The sequence below is a fragment of the Lissotriton vulgaris genome, chromosome 4_1 (assembly GCF_964263255.1).
Source record: "Lissotriton vulgaris chromosome 4_1, aLisVul1.2, whole genome shotgun sequence".
In the NCBI taxonomy this organism is placed as follows: Eukaryota; Metazoa; Chordata; class Amphibia; order Caudata; family Salamandridae; genus Lissotriton; species Lissotriton vulgaris.
The window spans coordinates 698,029,758-698,056,660 of NC_141691.1; the positions used below are offsets into that span (position 1 = coordinate 698,029,758).

The following is a 26,903-nucleotide window of genomic DNA, read 5'->3' on the forward strand; positions in this document are numbered from 1 at the left end:
GTTTCACCAGCTAGTACGCCCGGCTCGGCACCGCACAAACTCCAACGTCCCTCGCTTCCAGGCTCGGGGTCCGCAAGGCGTCACACACCGATACCCATGGCAGGGGGGTAGATCGCCGACGCAGGTCTGGGGTCTGCCGTCCAGCGATGACTCTGGCCACCAGGCCGCCGGCCAGGAAGCCTCCGCACTCCACGGAGTCCGTCGAGTCCGTTCCCTCTAATCCCCAGCTTTCAGCACTCGGCCCAGCCGAGGCGCGCGGACAGCGCCGCACTACGCTCCGCCTCCAGGCCCTTCTCCTCGGGGCGATCCAGGCTCCACTCCTCGAATCGAGCGTTGAACAAACTTTTCGGGGACTTCCCCCCCGGGGCAACAGAAGGCAAAGTGGTATCAAAATGTGCCCCAAGAACTCCGGCACAGTTCTCTCGCCCGCAGTGCAGCCGCGGGGGGAGAGAAGCGCAGGAATCGGGGCTCAAGCTGAGCTGGGCCGGAGGAGCTACGGGAGGAAGCGTCCGCTCGCCACGCCCCCCGATGATTCACTTTTTCTAGGTTTGCTAGTCACTGCAGCAATTTCTTGTTGACACCATCTGTAGGAGAAACCAATGATGCAGCAGTGGGTACGGAGTCCATAGCAAACCATGCACATGTTGGTGCTCCTACATGGGCCCACTTAGACTGGTTTGATAGGAGATCATGGGAAATGCTCACTGTTTGCAGAGATGGCATTCGCGCTCTCTCAGTTAGCTTGGCCAGACAGGCAAAGTCTCACTCAGTCGATATTGGCAGTCTCTAAAAACCAAAGCTTCTCACAGCAAAATACTTGATAGCTGAACTCCGGCTCTTTCTTGAATAAAGAAGTTCCTCTGTCTGTACCCAAGGCAGTGTACATCTTGTTATCTTCAAGTTGCACCAGCAGCCTTTTTCTCTGTCTAAAGTATATTCACCAACTTAACCACCAAAGTTTTCTGCATCTGGTTTCAGCCTCTATCTGCACTGATGTACAGGGCACTTCAGAGTTAAAGTGTGAACGCCTGAATAAAACGACATTGTTCTGCAGCCGCTATAGCACAACTAATTTGCATATTGCACCGCAGCGAGCGAGCCCGAACCACCTTGCATCCATCCATACATCATTCATGCTTCCACCCACCCACCCACCCATCCTGCATCCATACATCATTCATTCATGCATGCATCCACCCACCCACCCACCCATCCATCATGCATCCATCCATCATGCATGCATCCATCATGCATGCATCCATACATCATTCATGCATGCATGCACCCACCCTGCATCCATACATCATTCATTCATTCATGCATCCACCCATCCATCCATCATGCATCCATCCACCCATCCATCCATCATGCATTCACCCGTCATGCATGCATCCAAGCAACCATCCATACATCATTCATGCATCCACCCATCCATCCACCCACCCACCCACCCACCCATCCATCCATCCATCCATCCATCCATCCATCCATCCTGCATCCATACATCATTCAATCATCAGTTATGTGACCTGCAGGTTACAGAAAGATCACTGCTGTAGGTACATTACTCCCTGATCTATCTAGCTGGAATTCAAACCCGAGTCCTCAAATCCCGAATACACATTAGTAAAGCTCAGACCTTATATTCTAGAGTGTGTCAGTCATTTGTGTATAGTTCTAGATACTTTTAACTTTGTGACTATGTACAGGAACAACTATTGCCAGGGTGACTTTAAATACGCGGCAAGGGAGGACTAAATTTTGTAGCAAGAAATGGCAAATTATGTGCCATAATGGATGTCATTTTGTGAAAGTATTAATGCATTATGTTGTCATTTTAACACTTGTTAACACAGTCGGAGGTAGGTTTCAACATTATTAGTACCAGTGTAACACAGAATGATGATGACAAGTCCGGGTCCGCACCTCCTCTTCTCCTCAACCCCTTGGCACCTTCACGTTGTCGAATGGCACTGGCAGCCCCTTGCAGCCAATCCTGGCGCTGCAGGGGCACAGGTTACTCTATGCCCACAGCACCCCCATTAGGAGACCGAAGGGCTCCTAATGGGCATGCGCAAAAAAGCACGAACACAAGTGCGCATGCGTTGGCACGGTTAAAAAATTCACCTTCCGTCCCCACGCATGCGCACTCGTGTTGCTGCCTGTCTGGTGACAATCATGTCAATCAACATAAAGCCTCCTGACGTCATGCTGACTGGCATGCATTGTCAGTTCTCCCTCGGTGTCTCCTGCGGGCGGGGGGGGGGGCTACGCCCCCACGCCCCTATGGACGCACCGCACCTGATTAACTATCTCCACACTATGAGGAATACGTCCAAATGTGATGATACTTTAATCTGCACTTGCTTCTGCACCATAACAAAGTGAAACTGACAATGTGCCAAAGAGAGCATGATGGACACTGCTGAAATAAAACAGGATATTGCACAAATACGAAATAAAAACTGTTCTGCTTATATATGAATGATTTTGTCAATTAAGAAAAAAAGTTATTCTCCAGCTGGTTGTTTTTTCTTTGTTTTCCTTTTTTTCTCTTGTGCCCCTGTTTTCTTGTTTTCCTTTGTGCCCAGGGTGCTCTTTTCTGGTTTGTCAGTGTTCTCAGTTTCAGTAAATTGAATCTTCTGTTTTTTCTTCTTGGGTTTTAAGCCAGATTCCTCAACTACAAAAAAAAACCAGAAAAACTTTAATCAGCAAACATAAGATTTACAAAGAACACAGCGCACTTTTGACCTTTCTTTATTGCTGAAAAGGAACAAACTACTCGCAGAAGCTAGTCTTTACTACTTATTCACGTATTGGTGTGTCTACTCCTTTAATGCAGTCTCTTGTATGGGAAGGAATGTGTGCTGGGCCACAAATATTACCTGTTATATCAGATAGACTAGCACTCATTTTCTTTTGCTTAACATGGACTTAAAGGTTTATGGTTGTCGATTTTCATGTTCTTCTACAGACACTTTAAAATTGATGGGGGTCCATTTGGAGGCCTATTTTTTTTCTTTTTTTAAATCCAACCAACTTAGTGTCAAAACTGTACTTTAATAACGTAGGAGGAATATGACAAATCTGCATGAAACTTTCCAAAAACTAATTTATTCTCTTTTGGTCCTTTATTTAAAGTTTTGCACTTATTAGTATTGATCAAGTGGGGGCAAAGAAAGGTGGTGGGCAAAAAAGTGTGATTTTCCATAGGAACAATTGCTCACTAAGAAAACAGATGAACTAAATTACACCAAACAAGGCACAAATAATTTGAGGCTTGTGCTTTTGCTGGTTTGAAGCAAGTCAGCTCAATAGTTTGAGCAGTTTTGGTTGGGCATAAAGAGGTTCAATTTTAGAGATCTCTTGACAGTTGAAAACGGTACTGTTAATTTACTCATAACGGTAGTGCTTTTTGACAAATTTGCTCAAAATGCAGCAAATACTTAGTATGTATAGGTTGCCCTTTGTATTTTTAAATTTGCGAACATTTGCCAAGGGATGGGCTCATCTAAAAAGGAGCGTCAAATGTGCTAAATTGCTAATACAAACGGCATTGTTTGATAACTCGATAGTAAATTCGGTAGCTATTCAATACGATAACTCTACTGTTGGAAGGTTCCTAACACATTAAGCCCAATTCAAGAATCTCAGATTTCTTGCAGATCTGAGAATAGGAAAAATACCTTGATTTGCTAATAACTTTGGTGAAGTTTTATAGACCTGCACAGGTTTTGGTAGACACAAACTGTTTTAATTTTCATATTTTGATGCCAAGAACAGATGCATACTGGTAAGTAGCATATTCCGTTCGAGGCATGTGGGCTGCTGAATTCACATCTGTGCATAGAATGTATAACAGTATCTCCTCTAGCGGTGGTTACCTGTGCCAGCTGCAGCAGTTTGAAAAAGAGTTTTGGAGGACAGCCTGGCCTAAAGCAGCTTGCTGTTTTGCTTGCACGCCTACACAGTAGTCTTTTGTGAAAGTGTGTATGGTGGTCCATGTGGCTGCCTTACAAATGTCTTCAAGAGGAATATTCCCTAGGAAAGCCATGGATGCCCCCATTTTTCTTGCAGAGTGTGCTATTGGGGGGACAGTTAAAGTGCGTTTTGCCTTTGATAACATATTTGAATGCATTTAACTATCCATCTGGCTATTCCTGACTTTGATATAGGATTTCCCTTGTGTTGTGGTGCAAAAGCAACAAATAGTTGCTTTGTCTTTCTAAATGATTTAGTTCTGTCCACATAATAAAGTAGAGCTCTTTTTACATCTAATGTGTGTAGGGCTCTCTCAGCTACTGACTGTGGATTTTGAAAGAATACTGGCAGTTCTATTGATTGATTAATGTGGAAATTGGATACGACCTTTGGCATGAACTTAGGGTTTTTTCTAAGAACCACCCTGTTGGCATGTACTTGCATGAAAGGTTCTTGGATTGTTAGTGCTTGTAATTCGCTTACTCTTCTGAGTGAGGTAATGGCAACCAAGAAGGCTACCTTCCACGTTAAGAATTGTAGTTCACATGAGTGTAGAGGTTCGAAAGGAGGTCCCATAAGTCTGGTAAGCACTATATTTATATTCCAGACTGGGGAAGGGGGATGCCTTGGAGGGATCACCATTTTCAGACCCTCCATAAATGCTTTGATTGCTGGTACTCTAAACAGTGAAAGGTGTTGCCTGTTTTGAAGGTATGCTGCTATAGCAGCGAGGTGTAGTCGTATGGAAGAGTATGCTAAGTTGCATATTTGTAGATGCAGCAGGTAACATATAATGTTTTGTATGGAAGCATCTAATGGATAGATTTGGTTATTGTGGCAGTAAATAACAAATCTCTTCCATTTAGCTGCATAGCATGCTCGTGTAGTTGGTCGTCTTGCCCCCTTAATGATGTTCATGCAGTCTGGAGGCAAGTTAAGGTATCCAAACTCTAAGACTTCAGGAGCCAGATCGCTAGGTTCATCTGATTGGGATCTGGGTGTCTGATTTCTCCATGGCTCTGAGTTAAAAGATGGGGCGCGAGGCACAGTCTTTGTTTGGGAACTATTGAAAGTTCTAGGAAATTGTTGTGTACCAGGGTTCTCTTGCCAATGTGGGAGCAACTAGGATTAGTGTGAGTGAGTGTTGCCGCAGTTTGCGCGCCACCAGCGGAATTAGCGGTGCTGGGGGAAAAGCGTACACAAATCTGCCTGACCAGTTCATCCATATCGCATTGTCCTGTGACAACGGATGTGGGAACCTGGCGGCAAAGTACTGGCATTTGGAGTTTTCTTTTGTGGCAAACAGGTCTATCTCTGGGTGACCCCAATGTTCGAAGAATGGCTGGAGAACTTGGGAGTGAATCTCCCATTCGTGTAGTTGTTGGCTGTGCATGCTGAGCAGGTCCGCTATCTGATTGTCCTTCCTTGGAAGATGATCGGCATGGAGAAGAATGTTCTTTGGAATCGCCCACTTCCATATGCTTTGTGCCAGGTGGGACAGCTGTGGAGAGTGCGCTCCTCCCCGTTTCTGGATATAGTACATTGCGGTCATGTTGTCCGTCCGGATCAACACAGTCTTGCAGTACAAGTATTTCTGGAATGCTCTCAGGGCTAGGAATATCGCTAGCAACTCTAGTTGGTTGTTATGCAGTTTCTTTTGTTTGGTTGTCCAGAGCCCTTGTACTGTGTATTGAAGGAGATGGGCTCCCCAGCCTGTCAGTGATGCGTCCAATGTTTGTACTAGTTGTGGAACCGGCTCTTGGAACAGTTGCCCCTTGGAAAGGTTTTGTGGGTTCCACCACTGCAGAGAGTTGTGAGCGCGACTGTCTACCAACACTAGGGGCCTCATTAGGATCGCGGACGGACTTGCGTCCCTCCGCGACCCCAGAGCAGGAGGGAACCTCCGCATGGCATGAGGAGTTCCCTCCTGTGCAATTAGGATGTGACCGCCACCCTGGCGGTCACATCCTCTATTTTTATCATTGCGGCGGGTGCAGCTTCAAGCTGCACCCACAGCAATGTTAAAAATGCAGGTGTTGCTTTTGTATGCAGAAAGAGGCAGGCACTGCGCGGTGCCTGCCTCTTTCCGCATACAAATGCAGGGGGGTACCATAGGTACCCCCCATGTGCACCCCCCACTCCCCCCTTCACCTAGGGGGCCCGCAACGGGCCCCCGCAGTGAAGTTACACATGCTTTTCCACGGCGGAAAACCCGCCGCGGAAAAGCATCTGAAACAGGCCATCTTAATATGGCGGACGGTGTCTGACAGACACCGTCACCATATTAGAGCTTTTCCACCGCGGTTGTAAGCCAGCCGCGGCGGAAAAGTTGCGGACGGAAACCAGGACCCACCAGCCATTCTAATGTGGCAGTGGGTCTTTGGTGGGTCCGCTGCGGATTTTCCGCATCCTCCGGGCCGGCGGTGGCTTCCGCCGGCCCAGAGGATGCAGAAAATCCGCAATCCTAATGACCGCCTAAGTCTTTTAGTTGTCCTCGAGCCTGGTTCCATTGCCGTGCTAGGCATTCTTGTAAGGGACGCATTTGAAGTCTGGCATGGGGGACAATGAACATGCAGGAGGCCATCATGCCTATGAGCTGCAAAAAAACTCGAGCTGGCAGAGAGTGTTGTGGCAGAAATGTGCGAATAAGTATCTGCGTGCTGGCTATCCTTGCTGAGTTTGGGTATGCCTTTGCCACGGAGGTGTCTACAGTGTCTCCCAGATATTGTTGTGTGTGGGATGGTTGCAGATGCGATTTTGGATAGTTTATCGAAAACCCTAGGCTGTGTAGCAACTGAAGTGTTTGAGACGTGTGTGTTGCACACTGTTGGTACGATTTTGCTTGTATTAGCCATTCGTCTAGATAAGGGAACACATGGATGTGTTGCCTTCTGAGATGTGCTGCCACTGTCGCTAAGCATTTTGTAAACATTCTTGGAGCCGTGGTAACCCCGAAGGGCAAAACCTTGAATTGGTAGTGTTGACCTTCTATTGTGAACCTGAGAAATTTTCTGTGGGCTGGATGGATAGGTATGTGAAAATACGCATTCTTGAGGTCCTGTGTTGCTAGGAAGTCTCCTTGTTGTAGCACGGGAGCACTTGTTGTAGTGTGATCATATGGAAGTGCTCCAACAGTATGTATTGATTTAGGGGTCTGAGGTCCAACATTGGTCTGAGGGAACCGTCATTCTTGGGAATAAGGAAGTATAGGGAGTATACTCCTTTCCCTTGCTGGTGGAAAGGGACTGGCTCTATGGCCCCCTTTTCCAGCAGGCATTTCACCTCTTGTTGGAGCAGGGTGATGTGTTCTGTGGACATAGGACGGTGTCTGGGTGGTATGTTTGGTGGTGTAGAAGTGAGTTCTAGGCAATAACCATACTGGATAATTTCTCTTACCCACCGGTCCGTGGTAATTGCGTGCCAGACAGGTAGGAACTGTTGGAGACTGCCTCCGACTGGTGTTAGGTGGTCTGGAGGTAGCGTGATGAAGCCATTGTTTTGTGGCAGTGGAGGCTCTGGTGTTATTGCCTCCACGTCCTCTTCCCTTATTATTGTTGCGCCTATAACCTCCTCTGTTTGAGTTTTTGGTGAAGGAACCTTGTGTAATGCTTTTGTAGGAGGATGACGTCTGCGAGGTATTTCCTCGTGCAGTTGCCCTGTATGAGGAGTGCCTAAAGGAGCCTCTATGTTGCTGAAACTGTAATGCCCCCATTGATTTTGCTGTTTCTGTGTATTTTTTCATTTGATCTAAAATGGTGTCGACAGCAGGCCCAAATGGAAAGTCCTGATTGACTGGCTGGTTAAGAATGGAGGACTGCACCTCGTTCTTTAAGCCGGAAATGCGCAGCCATGCATGTCTGCGTAGTAAGACGCTAGTGTTAATCGACCTGGCTGCGGTGTTTGCTGCATCAAGCGCACATTTGATGGAGTCGTTTGTAATGAATTTTCCCTCCTGTATGAGGTCATCAGCTTGTGCTTTAAAAGGCTCAGGTAGGTGTTGCATTAGGTTTTTGAGCTGGTCATAATGTGCCCTGTCGTAACGAGCCAGTAGGGCTTGTGTATTAGCAATCCTCCATGAGTTGGAGGCTTGTGCTGCTACCCTTTTACCTGACGCCTCTAGTATCTTAGATTCCTTATCGGGGGAGGTGCTTCCCCCGTTGTTTGGAAGTTGGCCCTTTTACGTGCATTAGCCACTACCAGTGAGTGTAATGGTAACTTCCCTCTGATGTAGGTAGGGTCTGTAGGGGTTGCTCTATACTTTTTCTCTATCCTGGGATTTATTACTTGTGCCCTGGCTGTATCCTTAAATATGTCAGGTGCGTGTTTTAGCACTCCCTTTAACATAGGAAGTGTTCTGACACTCTTTTCTGAAGTAGGGAAGGTGTCAAATAAGAAGTCTTCTTCGACAGGGTCATTATGCATGTCTACGTTGTGGTACTGCGCTGCCCTGTCTATGAGTTGGTTGAAGACAATGGTGTCATCAGTAGGTGACGGCTTAGTTGGATAAGAGGGTACATCAGGGATGGGATGGGTGTTGTAAGGGTCTGTTGGCTCCTCCCATGGTTCCTCTTGTGGTTGAGGATCTTGTGGAAAATCAAAGTCAGGCTGTAGATTTTCCCCTGTGTTCCCCTCATTGTCCCCGTGGTGAGAAGGAGAGTAAGGAGCAAAAGGTGTAGTAGGCATTATAGGATAGATAGGGATGAAGGGCCTAGAGGGAGAAGTCCCAAAGTCCTTCTTCAATGGAATAGGGGAATGAGAGCCAATGTCCAGTGGCCGCTTCTTCCTGTGCAGGATTGTGACTTTACCAGTCTCTGGATTAATATACATTTTTGCTTAGTCGTCTGATGGATCTGGATGGAAGAGTTTTTCCTCTACAGTCCTTGACAGAGTGTTAGACTTTTTTGGGTCAGTAACACCTTTTTTTCCGACGACTTTTGGTGTCGTATTGCTTTTCTTTGGCTTGTGCCCTTTTTTCGGGTCGACGAGTGATTTGGGGTCGACCGGATCTTTCGGCTCGACACGTTTCTTGTGCTCGACAGGCTTTTTTGGTTGACTGTCCTTTTCCGAGTCGATGGTCTTTTTTGGATTGACTGGTGTCTTCGGAGCACTTATTTTTGGGTTGATAGCCTTCTCCGGCCGTGCTACGGGCTTCGGTACGGCACCCTTCTTGTCGGTGACCTTTGCCGGGTCGACTGTTTTCGGTACAGCAGGCTTGTTCGGGTCAGCGACCTTTTTTGGTTCGGCGCCCTTTGGCTGTGTGTCCTTGTTCGGTTCGACTACCCTTTTGGGGTCGACGCTTTTTGGCTGAGCGTCCTTTTTCTGGTCGACAGTCTTCTTTGGCTCGACGCTTTTGGGCTGTACGGCCTTTTTCGGGTCGACGACTTTCTTTGGCTCTGGAACCTTCTTAGGGATGATGCTACTTGGCCCTGGGGTCTCTGAAGGTTTTGATTTCGGAGCCTGGCCGGATGGCGGGGCTGGCGAAACTTTTTTCTGATCTTGGCTAACCCTTTTGGCGATGCCTCGACCTGAGCCTTCGGTAACGGGGTAATTGGTGTCAGGGGCAGTGTACTCACGATTTGCCCCGGTGGGATCTCGTCATCGGAGTCCGAATAGTCCTCGACGGTGACGATCTCTAGGTCCGAATCTGGAGCTTCCGGTACTTCTTGGTCATCATCGAAGATGTTGTCCGGTTCCGGTGCCTGTTGCTGCATCTCTTGCCTAGCGGCCCAGTCGGATCCGTATGGTTTTCTTCGACCGAAACTGGACGCAGGCTGGGCAGGTTTCTTCCCTATGGACTGGGGAAAGGCACTTGTTGCATACTGAGTGTTTGTCAGTATGTCAGAACTTGGAGTGGCATTATGGGCACCTTTTGAACGGGCTTCTTTCCATCGACGGCAGGCTCACGTGGCGTCGAAAAGGCCCAACGGCCCGCGTCGACGACAGAGTTGAGATGGAAAGCTTGATCGAGTAGAGAGGTACCGAACAAGAACAATACCGTCGAAGTTGAAGGCCTTTAGAAAAGTTTTGTTTCGATTCCGAAGTTGGAGTATAGGAGTAACATCCGAACCCAATGGCGGAAAAAAACAATCTGAGGATGGAGAAGATGCCCATGCGCACTGTAGTCCAGGGGAGGAGTCACCTATCTCGTGATACTTCGAAGACTCTTCCAAGACAACAAAGTGCAATCATCCGGACCCAACACTAGGCGGTGATCTATGCACAGATATGAATTCAGCAGCCCACATGCCTCGAACGCAGCAATTCCCCTATACACTCCCATAGAAATTTCCATGCAACAGAAAGAAATCCTGAAGGGATTTATGGCGATCTTGGAATTAAAGTAAAACTTTACTCAGAAGTACTATTGATTGGTTTGATGTAAATCGTTCATTAGTTTTGAAGAAAACAGAATTACAATAATGTGCTAGTAGGCTTAAAAATATAGTGGGACCGTTAGAATGTGGACAGTCCTTGGACTAACTTTCGCAGACCTTAAACCTACATTTACAAATAAAATTCCCACTTGGCTAAAGAAGCTTTTAGCTCCTGTTGTTCATTAGGACCCTGAAAACCACTTAGAACTGGGTCCACAAATAAAATACTGGGCCAAGCCCTAAAACCAACATGTTCCACGCATGTTTGAAGGCTCTGCACATTGGTTTTCTGTTGCAGGAAAGCAAAAAAACTTTTGTGCGCCCTTCCCACTAGAGACTGGACTGTGCCCCCTTGTTGATGGAATTGAATGAAACCTCTTAAAATAATAGTAAAAAGACATACTAAGGTTCTGTACAATTTCTTTGCGGTCCACGATAAAGCCCCTTTTGTCCGATCTGCTTGAAACTTGAGATTCCTGCACTGGACGCCACTTGCTAATGGCCTATCAAGTCTCATGACGATTCATTAGCAAGTGTTAAAAAACTTTGCAAATGTGTTATTTTGTTGTTGGTTTTTTTTTTTTTTTTTTTTTTACACCCCCACTACTTAACTCTGCCCCCTCCCTTTTTTTTTTTAAACAATTTGTATTTATCAACAAATTGAAGCTGGTACAAAGCAATGGAAAAGCAATAGTCGGGCCCACAATACATGACTCCACATACATTACAGTAAAATTACAATGATCACATTTGTTCTCACCAAGCTGAGCCAGGGTGCTGTCCTACCATCCAGGTGACGAATCATACGTCTAGGAGGGTAAACAACGTTTATAACGAAACGTTATCTCCGCGGGGAGTCACAACGCATACCATTACTCCGCAAGTCGGAACAACGACTGGAGTTGGAATAGTAAATTATACTATTCCAACTTCCAGTGCCCCCACCTCCGCAAGTCGTTGTTACGACTTGCGGAGTAAAGGTATGCGGAATCATAACGCGGTCATGATAACGACGCGTTGCGATTCCCCGCGGAGAAAAAAGGCTGCGGGATTAAATCCTACATTGGTCTAGGAGATCTATATACATCAATAGAATACAAAACAAATGAGGTAACAAGGATATGTCAACATTAGGGATGCAGGGGTGGGGGCTCATCATTGTCAGTTGAGCTAGTACAGTGTCTTTCACGCTGTAACTGTATAGAAGGGGAGATGCAGATATCCCCTATGTATTTGTTCCATTTCCCCCATTTGTAGTCCCATTTCTTGGAGCACCCTTTACTTCTCTCGGCAATCTTTGCCCAGTCCATGTCTCTAGTCCAATCACGCAGGCTTGGGACAGTATACACCACCCATTTTTGTACAATGTTTTGTTTCATGATGGCCCAACCCATCGATGCCCATGTTTGTTCTGCCTGGGAGAGGTCGGTGGCATCCAATATATTGAGGAGGCAGAACTGGGGAGATGTCTTTAAGGATTTGCTGCAAGTCCTTTCCATTTGTTTCGTAACTTTATCCCAGTAATGCTTTGCTTGTGAGCAGTCCCATAAGATGTGAAAGAAGGTGCCAGTCTAATTAACTCTGCCCCTTCTTGATGGATTTGGATGAAAAGCAATATAGCAAGGGTAAGCTGAAAATAAGAGTGCCAAATTTTGCGCAGATCTGGGATAAGGCACCAACGTTATCCCCATTAGAAATATTTTGTAACCCCCTCCCCTTTTTAATTTGCTCCCATTTGATTGTTTGTCATGTTGTATGTAGATCAAAGACAAAAACAAAGATGGTAATGGTTGGCATGTTTTCACGCTGATTCGTGAAACATAATGGATGCTAGGCGCAGTGGGGTTGAAGCAGGTGGGATGAAGGGCCGGGCCTAATTCTGCTGTGCCTGGCTGAAGACTGTCTGCAGCATGGTCAGGCGTCTGTGGAGGGCAAGTCGCAGGGCCTGCACTCTACCCTTTCTGTGCATGGCTCAAGGTCATCTGCAGTGAGGTTGGGCCCTTGGGATGGCACAGTGCAGGGCCTGCCAGACCCTGTTGCTGATGGCCAAAGGTTGTGTGCAGTGGGGTTGGGAGTCTGCAGAAGTCGGGTGCATTGCCTGGCTTTTGATGCAACTTTGAGTATACAGTATGGGTCCCTCGTGTCCAGGTTGCCAGTACCAGTGTTCTTTCCCTAAAAACATGCCCACAATTGGTACTTCTGCCCCCTGTACGTCCCTAGTAAGTGATACCCTGGGTACCTAGGGCTATGGAGGCTGAAGTGGGTGCCCTGGAACCCCCTTACTTGGACCAAGTCCCTGGCTCTGCAGCTGGCATTACCCTGTGAGGTGAAGAAACGACCAAGTCGACATGGCATACTGCCTGTGCACAATGCCAGACAGCACAGCCTATGATATAGGTAAGTCACCCCCCCCCCCCTAGCAGGCCATACCAGCTCTAAGGTAGGGTGCAGTATATCCCAGGTGTGGTCATATCCGCAGGAGCAGATATGCCCCTAAAGCATTAGTGTTTATTCCTTAATATTGTAAGCACCAGGGAAGCCGTAGAGAGTACATGGGCTGGGAACTTGACAAACAGTTCCACAGCACCATGATGGCTTCACTGAAACCAGGACTGTTTGGTACCAAACTGCTCCTTGTAATAAATCCACACTGATGCCAGTGTGAGATTTATTAAAACATTTACACAGAGGGCACCTAAGAGGTGTCCCCCGAAAGCCTACCGACCCTGGTGTGGTCACTGACTGACTTTACGCAGCCTGCCACACACACACACACGTTTCTGGACCCCTGGGTGGAGAGCCTCTGCTCTCTGGGTCCAAAAACAATGCACATCCTGGGCAGAGGGGTCAAACCTCCTCCCCTTGGATGGGCACTGTGCTAGAAGGGGAAGCTTCAATGGCCTACCGCCTATGTAATGCACCCCCAGCCTCTGCTGCTGGCAGCAGATGGCGGCCCTAGTTTACACCCCAACTTTGGGGAGGGAAAACTGGTAGGAAAACTAGGAGGTGTGTCCCCATTTGCCAACTCCAGCCTTCAGGTAGAGGAGGCGAGGCGAAGCGAAGCACACTTTTCAGTCCCTTCCATCTTGAAGATGAGAGGACTCTTCCAATCAGGACAAGGACTATGCCCCCTCAGCCACGAGGGTGGCATAATAGAGAATGTAGTCACCCCAGGTGAGGTGCCCATTTGCCCTACCTGTTACTTCCTTAAAGCGCCCCTATGCCTAGTATTTAGGAGGCTCCCTCATACCTTGAAACTAGTTACCTGCGACTTAAGAAGGATGAAGCAGACACCGAGCAGCGAAGCTTGAAGACTACCACTGACTTGGCTCCAACCCTACAGACCTGTCTCCAGCTTTAAAGGCACTGCGAGAATACGACACCGGTCCTGCAGCCAGTGACTTCCAGAAACCTGAGGAAGATAGCATGAACTTTGACAAAGGCAGAACTCCTGAGGACAGCGGTTCTGTTCCCAAGAAACCAACTCAATGGACTACAGTGCACTCCGTGAGACCTGCCCACTCTGCACCAAATGCCTCTGTCCCATGTACAGACTGCTCACGGATCCAGAACAGGCTCCCCAGCGATCCTGACCTCTAGTCAAACGTTAGCTGACCCTTCCTGGACTCCAAAACAGAGTCTGCAGCCTGAATTCAGAGGCTCCCCCCCTGACTGCTACCAGCTCCAGTAAGGAGATTAAGATGTCCAAAGGCATCCCTGCACTGAAGCCCCTGGGCAATGGTGAACTGAATAGACGGTGCCCCCTACATCTCTACTCACTTCTGCTGTTGTTGGTATCCCTCCTGCAACCTCAGGTGCAAACTTGGATTTTGACTTCTGCACCCAGCCGCCTCTGTGCAGCTGGTGGTGCAGTTTTGGTGCTCGAGTGACCCAGGGCTCGACAAATCCACTCGCCCGCTCGCATTTGCGAGGGAGAATGGGTGAGGACGAGCTATTTTTAGGTCCTACTCTATGTAAAGGGCGAACAACAACGGGGAGAGAGGACAGCCCTGTCTTGTACCGCATAAAATATCGAATGGTATAGAGTATGCCCCAGAATATGAGAGCTTAGCTCTTGGTTTGTGATACAAAGCATGGACCCATTGCCTAAACTGTCTCCCAAGACCGAATGCACTTAATGTAGCCCATAGAAATTCCCACCCAACCTTGTCAAAAGCCTTTTTGGCATCTAAAAGGATATTACTGAGACCCACCCCCTCTTTTTCTGCATATTAGAATGCCCCAATCGCCATATTAACATGAGATGTAGTATCTCTGCCTGGTATAAAACCATGTTGAATATCAGATACCAGACCTGCCATCATTGGGGCAAGACGATTGGCCGGGATCTTTGAAAAAATCTTGGCATCTGTATTTATGAGGAAGATGGGTCTGTATGATCCACAGTTAGTAGAGGTTTTACCTATTTTAAGAAAAAAAACAATCTGCGTCATGTTCCACGACTCCGGTGTCTTACTATCTATGCCAATCTGTTGAATAACTAAGCTAAATTGTGCTAGCAAAGTATTTTTAAACACCGTGTAAAATTCAATTGGCAGAGATTCTACCCCTGCGGCTTTGCCTGAAGGTAACGAAGAAATAGCTGCTGCTATTTCTTCCAGCGAAATAGAATTATCTAACGAAGTTGCCTCGTCTTCACTTAGAGCCGAGAGATTACTCTCCGTAATATATTGTATAACATTTCCTGCATCAACGGTAACTAAGGATGAGTAAAGGTTCTGATAGAAAAGTGAGAACTGTTCCAGAATCGCTTTAGTATGACTATGGACAGTAATATCTGCACTTATGAATGCCTTAATTTTAGTTTGGACCCTAGCATCAACAATTTTCTCCCTAAATATCTTTTTCATTTCTATTCTAGCATCCGGTAAAAGAAGTAATAGTTGATCCTGATCTGGTTGACCACGTATTATTGCCTCAGCATGTTGTACTTCCCTGCTTTGTAAAGTTGAGATTAGTTTATCTATATCACTTTTCCTCTGAGGCAGCTTCCTACACTAGTGCAGAGCTAGAATTTGAGGCAATTTTATTTAAATTAGTTCTTGAGAGTGGGTTCTTTTGATTCATATGTTTGAGCGTCAAGTGTTGCGACCTCTGCTGTTGAAATAATAATGCAAGTATTTTATAATTATTTTGGGGATAAAACTCATATCAGTTGTGATATTACCAGGATGCAAAGGTAAAAAAATGCCTGACACAGGAAAACCGAAATGAAAACTAATGGATCTTCCAATAATTTAAGATATGGACTCAGAATACAACAGAGTGATAGAGAAAAATTGGAGAAGATACGTCAAATTCCTGTGTCCGGTTTACACGGTCTTTAAAGATTAATATGGGCGAAGGCTAGAGGTGAAGAGTACGTTAGCCCCATTAACTCCTCGGTATACCCACCACCAACACTTTCACACACACTCGCAGATTCTAGTTATCATCAACTATCTCTGCACCCTCTTTCTGCTAGTTTTAGAAGGAAGCAGAATGGTTTTTCTTCAGACCAATCCCCACTTCTTCTAGGGAAACCTAGTGTCTGTCTACCTGTCTAGCTCTTGGCAAACCCACCATGCCCAATCCATGAAATAGTCTCATATCAGGCCCTCTCTCTCAGCTAATCACAGAGACACATACCTGTTTAGAGGTGTTGCAATAGAAAGTCAGCAGTTTTCCCTCTGCATCTAGGCTGTGTCTCTGTAGTGTTACTCATAGGGTTGTGTGGTCAGGCTGGGCAGCCTCAATCTCCAGATTCATACTCATGCTTATGGCCTCAAAAGACATACATGGAGCTATTTATCCACCTTGTACTTGGTACCCTTACACAAAGGTTATCACTATATATTTGACACTGTCTGCAAGTCTGTTGAATCTAGGAAGGCTAAGAACAAAACAAAATGTTAGCAACATGTGTTCTGTATTAAAGGCAAGTCCTTGTTTACTGTCTGCTTTAATACAGACCTGAGCAGGTTTGCTATTAAATTGACATTTTGACATAAAAAAGGGTGGCTTAGTAATGAATTACAGCAAGTACACAGAAGCAATTTTGCCAGAACAATCAACGCTACATACCTGCAGTGGATTGTGTGCATGTGTCTACTGTTTCTTTTTCTTCCTGTGCTTTTTCGAGCCATACACACAGGCATGTTAGTCGAGCGGAAGTGTCTACTTCACACAACAAGGATGGTGGCTCCTGGATCTGGAAAAACAACGATTGGTTTAGGACCACTTTATTTTCTATTGCATTTATTCATCTGAAAGTTGCTACAATTCCTTTATGGCCACTGGATATTGAAGGGAGATTCTGATCACATACTTACCCTAGTCAAAGAAACTGTACATACTAATGTCATTCATACACATAAAACCACTGATGGCAATTGCCATTGTGTCAGCCTGATCTTTATCTAAAAGGTGTTGTGTGGCTGCCTCTTTACCAGTACTGATAGAATTATGCGACAAGGGTGAACCAAATTATGCAGCAGGATTGACTCAATTATGCTGCAAGAAAATAGACACTATGTAGCATAATGCAACACATTTTGCAAGGTTACTTCATTATTTTGGCATTTTCATACGTTAACACTGTCTAGCCAAAGGGTTTACCTCAGAAGTACCAGTCTAACATCTAAATACAGCAAATACAGCAATCAGCAACTGAAAGTTAAACTGCCTCTGTATGACAAAAGCCCAGTCACTTCCCGTGGGACTCTTTTAGTAACTTTTGATCCATTTGAGCAAGAAAAGTTTTTTTTTTGTTAAAATCTGCAAATTATGCACATAATGGATTATGTGGCAAATCCATAATATTGCAGAAAACACTGTAGCTGCAGAATTGCATAATTCCAGTGGCCTTGCTTGTAATGCTGTTATATACATGCTCTATACACACTGGTCATCTATTGTTTGTCACAGTTGTTTTGGACATGGTTATTCTTCTAAGTATATGCTTCAGTTTATGGCAACGTGTGATTTTTGCAAACAGAGGTAGTCAATGGACAGAGCGCTGAAACTTTTTAGACACTCATCCCAAGTCACAGATCTGGGTTGAATCCATCATCGTACTTTAGCTCACTTCACCACCCCAGTTCAGACATATCTATATGCAAATCAGTCTTGACCCTTCCCTGGACTGGAAACAAGCATCCTGGGACTGGTTTTGGGCTAACAGCCCTCATCAGCCAGGCTAGCTTGAATCCAGTGGCAAAGTGAGCAAGGGACCCATGTCTGGGTATACCCTGCCAACTTAGGGCGAACAAAGCAAACACAAGGAGATGATGGGCAGAGCGCTGAAACTTTTCAGATATTTCAACCCAAGTCACAGATCTGGGTTGAATCCATCATCGTTCTTTAGCTCACTTCGCCACCCCAGTTCAGACACAACTATATGCAAATCAGTCTTCACCCTGGGCCTCAGGGGAAGAGTCCAGCCCGAACTTACCCTGCCAACTTAGGGCGAACAAAGCAAACACAAGGAGATGATGGACGCCTAACAACCACTCACATGGACAACGCCACGACCCCCATGGAACATCTCCACTTCCAGATCAATCCCAAAACGACTCTCCACAGAACCCCAATCTACAGGTGGCCTGGCACCCAAGCTCCTTTCACCAGCACCATCGCCGACCTAAGCGCATCCCACACCCTCGCCTCCACAGACTACATGCTACTCAGAGACCTAAGCTTCCACCTGGACAACCACGACAACTCCAACACCACAGCCCTCCTAAAGAACCTCGTCGAAATAGAACTGAAGCAACTTGTCACTGCCATCTATGGACACAGAGGTACACACACTCTACCCTGTCTTCGCAAGAGGAAATAGCATTTCCTGCAGCCACACCACAGAACTTCTATAGACTGACCACCACTGCATCCATTTCTCCTTCAGAAAACCCACCATACACAAGCATGCGTTCAGCTTACCCTGCAGAAGCTGGAACAAAGTCACAGAAGAACAGCTCGCCTCCGCCCTCACCAGCGCTCCACCTCCGACGATGCAAACAACGCGACAAGCAACCTCCACCGCTGGATCACTAACTGCGCAGACACACTTGCCCCCCTCAAGAAAGCGACAGGACGTCACAACAAGAAAGCAAGCTGGCTCACCCCTTCACTCCAAGAATCCAAGTAATCCTGTCGACGAATCGAAAAGCCATGGAGGAACAGCAAAACCCCAGAAGCACGCACCACCTATAGAACAGCCACCACAGCACACCACCAACTCATCGAATCCACAAAAAACAACTTCCTTCAAGACAGAATCCTCACCAACGCCCACAACTCCAAAGAACTCTTCTCCATCATCCAGGAATTTGCCAAACCAGGCAGCTAAAAAACAGAAGTCCCACCCGCCAAAGCCCTCTGCAACAGACTCAGCACCTTTTTTCACCTCAAGATTAAGACGCTCTACGACCACTTCAACAACCAAGACCTTTGAACCGCTTCAGCCTCCACCCCCAGCAATGCCACCAAACATACCCTACTCACTCTGCCCCCACTCACAACAGAAGACACCTTAAAGACTATGAAAAGCATCCACTGCAGAGCACCCTCAGACCCCTGTACCCCCACATCTTCCACAGAGCCGCCACAGCCATCGCACTGAAATACACCAGACGATCAACTGCTACCTTGAGACTGCCACATTCCCCGATGACTGGAAATACGCCGAAGTCAACCGCCTTCTGAATAAACCTTCTGCAGACCCGACAGACCTTATGAACTTCAGTCCCATCTCACTGCTTCCTTTCACAGCCAAGGTCATCGAAAAGGCCGTCAACACCCAGCTAGCAAACTTCATCAAAGCCAACAACGTCCTGAATATCTCCCAATCCGGATTCCACAGCAACCACTGCACTGAGGCCGCCCTACTTGCAGCCGACATCCACGCCCTCCTCGACCAGGCCTCATCTTCCTGGACATCTCAGCTGCCTTCAACACCATCTCCCACCGCACACTAGCCAACAGACTCCCCGACGCCAGCATCCAAGGAAAGGCCCTTGACTGGACATGCTCATTTCTCACATGACATGCAAAACACAGCAAGTTAGACTCCCACCCTACCTCTCAGTACAAACAGAGACCAGACATGGAGTACCCCATGGATCCTCCCTCAGCCACACCCTCTTCAAGATCTAGATGGCCCCCCTTGCACCCATCGTCCGAAACCACAGGTTCAACATGGTCTCCTAGGCCGACTCCCAGCTCATCCTCTCCCTTACCAAGAAACCCAACATCACCAGGCACAACTTGTAAGAAGGGATGAAAGCTGTCGCCACCTGGATGAAGAAGAGTTTCCTGAAACTCAACTCAGAGAAAACAAAGTCCTCACGGGACAGCACCTGGTGCCTCCCCGCCCTTGGAAACCCCCCACCCTGACAGACCATGCACGAAACCTCGGCATCATACTGGACTAATCCCTCACTATGAACTGCCAGATTAATGATGTATCCTCTGCCTGCTTCAACACTCTTAGCATACTCAAAAGACGTTCAGATAGATCCCCACCGAATCCAGAAAAACGGTCACGCGCCCTCATCACTAGCAGATTGGACTACGACAATGCCCTTCATGCCGGAATCTGCAAAAAACTCCTTTGCAAGCTCCAGAAAATCCAGAACGCCGCAGCCAGACTGATCCTAGACATCCCCCATCCCAACCACATCACCCAACACTTCTGCGATTTCCACTGGCGCCCTATCGATAACCTTTAAGCTTCTCACGCATGCATACAAGGCCCTCCACAACATCTGACCAGCATATCCAAAAACCGCCTCTCCATCTACGCACCCAAGAGAAACCTCCAGTCAGCTGACCTCTCCCCTCGGCCACTATCCCACTTATCTACAAGACCAGAACAGGTAGAATCTCCTTTCTCCCAGCCAAGACCTGGAATGACTTTCCCCTCTACCTCCGGTAAAGCCCTACACTGCTCCAGTTTAGGGGGGACCTTAAGTCCTGGCTCTTCAGATGACCCCAGCAAACAATTGAGCCGCACCGTGCCTCGAGACCCTCATGGGTGAGTAGCTGCGCTTTACAAATACCGAATGATTAATTGATGTCATCAGATTTGCATCTTCAGGGTCTGGAAACGGTGTGCATAACAGCAAGTACTTATTGTTCCACCACATGAGACCGTGCTGAAATCTCGATTATCAACACAGCCACCTCAGAAAAGGGCATATTTGAAACACTGTGTGGAACTATAGTGATGCAGGTGGCCATCTTACCCAAAAGTTTCATGATCATTCTAGTTGTTAGTGGGTATGCTGTATGATAAAAAGGTAGCAACCTCTTGAATGCATCACCCTCTCTTGGCTGTGATAGGCTTTGCCTGTGACAGAGTTTAAAACTGGTCCCAAGAAGGAGTTGAATGACAGGAGCAACACAGCAGCCTGCGTGTGTGCTAGGCATTGCTAATGGTTGTTGCTCTTAATCAGCAGACTGTCCAGATAAGGAAACACAAGAACAGTGCTGTGATGCAAATGTGCTGTGATCACTGCCAAGACACACAGGGGTGGCTGGGCCCAATGGGAAGGAGGGTAGGCAGGGCCTCACAATATGAAAATAGAAATATTTGCCTATGCCTCCAAACTACTTGAAGTACACACTAATTCTGTACGAGTAAACCACAACTTGTTAGTTTACACAAAACATTTTATGTTTTTCAATTTGGTACTTAGTTTACAAAAAGAGAATTCACAATAAACAGAACTAAGATCACTATCGACCTCATGTCTGAGCCATATAAAAATTCAAAAGAAATTAATACAAATGTGCAGTGAACCGAACATGTGGTGAACAATTAGAAAAACAGTGACTTATTGACATATACAACCAACACATTAAATACATGGACCAAAAAACTTTTTACATTTGTGAAACAGGGGCTCTTACTAACATTTAGGAACCCGGGGAGAAAACAGCGTTTATAGTAATTGTTAACCTCCCAAAGCCTGAATAGCAACTAATCAATTGAATTTCAGGAACATAGCGCGTTTCTACAATAAATGGCAATGGCCAACCGGCCAAACAAAGGAAAGAAGAGTGCCGACGCGTTTCGAATCCTGATTCACAACTTGCAGAATTCTCGTCAGGGCAGATTGGATCTAGTCCATGGGCACTATTTAAAATGAAACAAAACAACATGTTTACTATCTAGCGGATCCTCTAGCCATTAATCTCTGGACAGTAAGATTACAAAACCGTTTGTACCTTGTGTGAATCCTGCCCACAGTCAGTTCTGGATTAGAGGAAATGTCGTCTAGGCTTGGCGGCCTACGCTGCAACAGAGTAATGGTGTGAATAAGTACTAGCCGGGTGCACAGGAAGGTAATGCTTGAAAGCCATTGTCACTCGGTTACCTGAGTTTTTATGGAAGCTGAGCCACATCTTCGCCACTTGGGGTGAAGTTCCTTTATTTTCTGAAACATAGGGGACAGAGTGCGGCTTAGTGCACTGTTTACTCGCTGATTAGCTAATCGTGTGTAGATTTTGGTATTTAGAATGAACCACTTACTTGGGCATTGGTCCGCAATGACCTCAGTGGGGGTTCTATTTTGTGATCACGTTTCGCCGCGCAGGGAGCAGTTAAAATCTGTGAAAATAAGGAGAGGGGCACCGTGTTACCGCGCTGCTGTTTGGATGCTGGGTTGAAGAAGGTACACTTTTAGAATGTATCTGCATCCGCGCTAGTCGCGTTTGAATTTTAGACGCTTACAAATGGTCCACTTACTTTGACAACGGGTAGCGGTGACTTCAATGGGGGTTCTGATTTTAACACAGCGTTTCACCAACCAAAGCTTACTCGGGTAATTATCTGCGGGGGGAAGGGGAGGGGGACACGTTACCGCGTTATAATTTCTGTACATGACCAATATACAGTTGACAGTTCAGGAAGGTGGCCGCTTCCGTGCTTACCGCGATATGTCAAATCTGATCAGCGTGCTTGCTCCACAGCGATGACCATGGGATGTGAGTGTCCCTGGGCGTCGCCGACCATAAAGCCCAAAACATGTAGTTGGTAACGGGCCAATCAGGCAAAAGTCCAAGTAATGAAGCATGCTGGGACCTGTAGTGTCAAAGAGCAGATCAAGGTTTGCACGAACCTTTGAGGTGCATTATGGGACATGTAGTGTCCACCAGCGAGCACAAAATGTTTAAGCCCTATTTATTTCACTAAGGCTGTTCAGACCCTTGTTGACGCTGTCAAACTTTAGGATTAGGTACGCCTCCTTGCGCAACAGCATTGTGTCCACATCTAGGAAGTGTTTGGGGTCGATCCATGCCAATAGGGTCCATTTGAAGTCAGTCTCAGAATGGCCATTACTGGTGAAATGTTCCACCATGGGGGCAGTGATAACTTTTTTCTTAAGCCGGGAGCGATGCTGGGTAATGCGTGCATTAATGGGCTGGTTTGTTTTGCCTACGTAAACTCTGTTGCATGGGCAAACCACCGCATAGACGACATTTCGAGTCTTACAATTCGTGAAGCAATCATGCTTCCATCTAATGCCATTGTTTACAAATATGTCACCTTCTATGGTGCTTGAACATGAAACACAATTGCCACATTTGCGATGTCCGCGTATTGGTTTCAGATTCCACTGTGTGACAAGGTCGCTTTTGGGTGCTGTGATATGACTATCTGCTCTGATTAAATGTTGCCCTATGCTTCTGTTCTTGCGCATAGCAAAAATGGGTTTTGAGAGGGGATGCTCTAGGGTCTCAAGAAGATGCCAATTATTCCGAATTATGTTCTTAAATTGGTTCGTGTGTTGGCCAAATGTTGTCACACAAACCAATTGTTCCAGATCTTTCTTTTCTTTCTTTTCAAACAATGCCTCTCTTGGAGTAAATTTGGCCCTATTCTTTGAATGTTTTAACAACTTTTTAGGGTATCCTCTTTCTGCCATCTCATTGCAGAATCTGATTGCATGAGAGTCAAAATCACAAAGGTTTGTGCAATTACGCCTGATCCTCAACAATTGCCCATAGGGCAAATTATTTTTTAATGATTGAGGATGCGAACTGGTGTAATGCAGAATGGTGTTCCGGTCAGTTTCCTTTTTATGCAAGGAGGTAGTTAACTTAGCCTCATGGGAGCTTACCGTGACGTCCAGGAAAGTCATCTCTTTTGGACTGTAGTTGAGTGTGAATTGAATGTCTGGGTGCCTAGAGTTCAGCCACAGATGGAACTGCTCGAGGTCCGCCTGGCTCCCCTGCCACAGGAGCCAGACGTCGTCGATGTATCTTAGCCACTGAATGATATGTCCTGAGAAAGGGTTGTCACTGAGGACAAAACGTTCCTCATATTGTGCCATGTACAACACGGCCAACTCCGGTGCGTAGGGACAACCCATGGCTGTCCCCTTGACTTGAACAAAAAAGCTATTTTCAAATTTAAAATAGTTGCTGCGAAGAGTGATCTCAGCTAGTGCCACAATGAAGTTGGTAGGTACCCGATGGGGTCTATCCCTTTGTTCTAGGTACAGTTCGATGACCTCTAGGGCTTCATCCTGCGGTATCTGTGTGTAGAGGGAGGCGACGTCAAGTGTCACCATCAACTCGGTCCGGTCATTGAATGGATGTCCCTCAATCTGTTTAATGAAGGCTGTTGTGTCGCTGAGGTGCGATCGGACTTTTGCAATACATGGCTTTAAAAAGAAATCAATGTATTTTGATACTGGTTCAAGCACCGAATCGCATCCCGAGACAATGGGTCTGCCCGGGGGTACCTTGTCATTTTTGTGAATCTTCGGTAAGAAGTAGAGAATCGGAGTTTGAGGCGTTTTTTTATTCAAAAATTCATACTCTTTAGGTCCTAAAAAACCTGTGTCCAAACCTTCCTTGGTAATTCGAGATATTTTATCCTGGATTGCATGGACAGGGTCTTCTTTGGAGGGTCTGTACCATTCCCTATTGTTGACATGGTTTTGGCCTTCAGCAAGGTACATGGGACGTGGCCAAAGGACCACTGCCCCGCCCTTGTCGGCTTGTTTAATCACTATTGAAGTGTCAGATTTCAGATCACTGATTGCTTTTTGTATACCCTTGCTGATGTTGTTCTTAGTATAACTGTTTTTCTTCTCAAGTTTGGTGAGGGAAGACAGTACAGCCCCAAAAAAATGACAAGGTACCCCCGGGCAGACCCATTGTCTCGGGATGCGATTCGGTGCTTGAACCAGTATCAAAATACATTGATTTCTTTTCAAAGCCATGTATTGCAAAAGTCCGATCGCACCTCAGCGACACAACAGCCTTCATTAAACAGATTGAGGGACATCCATTCAATGACCGGACCGAGTTGATGGTGACACTTGACGTCGCCTCCCTCTACACACAGATACCGCAGGATGAAGCCCTAGAGGTCATCGAACTGTACCTAGAACAAAGGGATAGACCCCATCGGGTACCTACCAACTTCATTGTGTCACTAGCTGAGATCACTCTTCGCAGCAACTATTTTAAATTTGAAAATAGCTTTTTTGTTCAAGTCAAGGGGACAGCCATGGGTTGTCCCTACGCACCGGAGTTGGCCGTGTTGTACATGGCACAATATGAGGAACGTTTTGTCCTCAGTGACAACCCTTTCTCAGGACATATCATTCAGTGGCTAAGATACATCGACGACGTCTGGCTCCTGTGGCAGGGGAGCCAGGCGGACCTCGAGCAGTTCCATCTGTGGCTGAACTCTAGGCACCCAGACATTCAATTCACACTCAACTACAGTCCAAAAGAGATGACTTTCCTGGACGTCACGGTAAGCTCCCATGAGGCTAAGTTAACTACCTCCTTGCATAAAAAGGAAACTGACCGGAACACCATTCTGCATTACACCAGTTCGCATCCTCAATCATTAAAAAATAATTTGCCCTATGGGCAATTGTTGAGGATCAGGCGTAATTGCACAAACCTTTGTGATTTTGACTCTCATGCAATCAGATTCTGCAATGAGATGGCAGAAAGAGGATACCCTAAAAAGTTGTTAAAACATTCAAAGAATAGGGCCAAATTTACTCCAAGAGAGGCATTGTTTGAAAAGAAAGAAAAGAAAGATCTGGAACAATTGGTTTGTGTGACAACATTTGGCCAACACACGAACCAATTTAAGAACATAATTCGGAATAATTGGCATCTTCTTGAGACCCTAGAGCATCCCCTCTCAAAACCCATTTTTGCTATGCGCAAGAACAGAAGCATAGGGCAACATTTAATCAGAGCAGATAGTCATATCACAGCACCCAAAAGCGACCTTGTCACACAGTGGAATCTGAAACCAATACGCGGACATCGCAAATGTGGCAATTGTGTTTCATGTTCAAGCACCATAGAAGGTGACATATTTGTAAACAATGGCATTAGATGGAAGCATGATTGCTTCACGAATTGTAAGACTCGAAAATGTCGTCTATGCGGTGGTTTGCCCATGCAACAGAGTTTACGTAGGCAAAACAAACCAGCCCATTAATGCACGCATTACCCAGCATCGCTCCCGGCTTAAGAAAAAAGTTATCACTGCCCCCATGGTGGAACATTTCACCAGTAATGGCCATTCTGAGACTGACTTCAAATGGACCGTATTGGCATGGATCGACCCTAAACACTTCCTAGAGGTGGACACAATGCTGTTGCGCAAGGAGGCGTACCTAATCCTAAAGTTTGACAGCGTCAACAAGGGTCTGAACAGCCTTAGTGAAATAAATAGGGCATAAACATTTTGTGCTCGCTGGTGGACACTACATGTCCCATAATGCACCTCAAAGGTTCGTGCAAACCTTGATCTGCTCTTTGACACTACAGGTCCCAGCATGCTTCATTACTTGGACTTTTGCCTGATTGGCCCGTTACCAACTACATGTTTTGGGCTTTATGGTCGGCGATGCCCAGGGACACTCACATCCCATGGTCATCGCTGTGGAGCAAGCACGCTGATCAGATTTGACATATCGCGGTAAGCACGGAAGCGGCCACCTTCCTGAACTGTCAACTGTATATTGGTCATGTACAGAAATTATAACGCGGTAACGTGTCCCCCTCCACTTCCCCCCGCAGATAATTACCCGAGTAAGCTTTGGTTGGTGAAACGCTGTGTTAAAATCAGAACCCCCATTGAAGTCACCGCTACCCGTTGTCAAAGTAAGTGGACCATTTGTAAGCGTCTAAAATTCAAACGCGACTAGCGCGGATGCAGATACATTCTAAAAGTGTACCTTCTTCAACCCAGCATCCAAACAGCAGCGCGGTAACACGGTGCCCCTCTCCTTATTTTCACAGATTTTAACTGCTCCCTGCGCGGCGAAACGTGATCACAAAATAGAACCCCCACTGAGGTCATTGCGGACCAATGCCCAAGTAAGTGGTTCATTCTAAATACCAAAATCTACACACGATTAGCTAATCAGCGAGTAAACAGTGCACTAAGCCGCACTCTGTCCCCTATGTTTCAGAAAATAAAGGAACTTCACCCCAAGTGGCGAAGATGTGGCTCAGCTTCCATAAAAACTCAGGTAACCGAGTGACAATGGCTTT

At 46.4% G+C, this 26,903-nt stretch overlaps 1 protein-coding gene across 2 annotated transcripts in view; it reads right to left on the reverse strand.

Annotated features, from left to right (window-relative positions):
* Nucleotides 1-2,330: 2,330 nt before the first annotated feature.
* Nucleotides 2,331-26,903, reverse strand: part of PAK1IP1 (PAK1 interacting protein 1) — a 193,325-nt gene continuing 168,752 nt past the window's right edge. For both annotated transcript variants that reach the window (XM_086964991.1, XM_086964990.1), the window contains 2 exons: nt 16,440-16,566; nt 2,331-2,680 (listed from right to left, as the gene is read on the reverse strand). In XM_086964991.1, the coding sequence (XP_086821117.1) occupies nt 2,511-2,680; nt 16,440-16,566 (297 nt within the window). In that variant the 3' untranslated portion in view covers nt 2,331-2,510. The remainder of the gene's footprint in view (nt 2,681-16,439; nt 16,567-26,903) is intronic.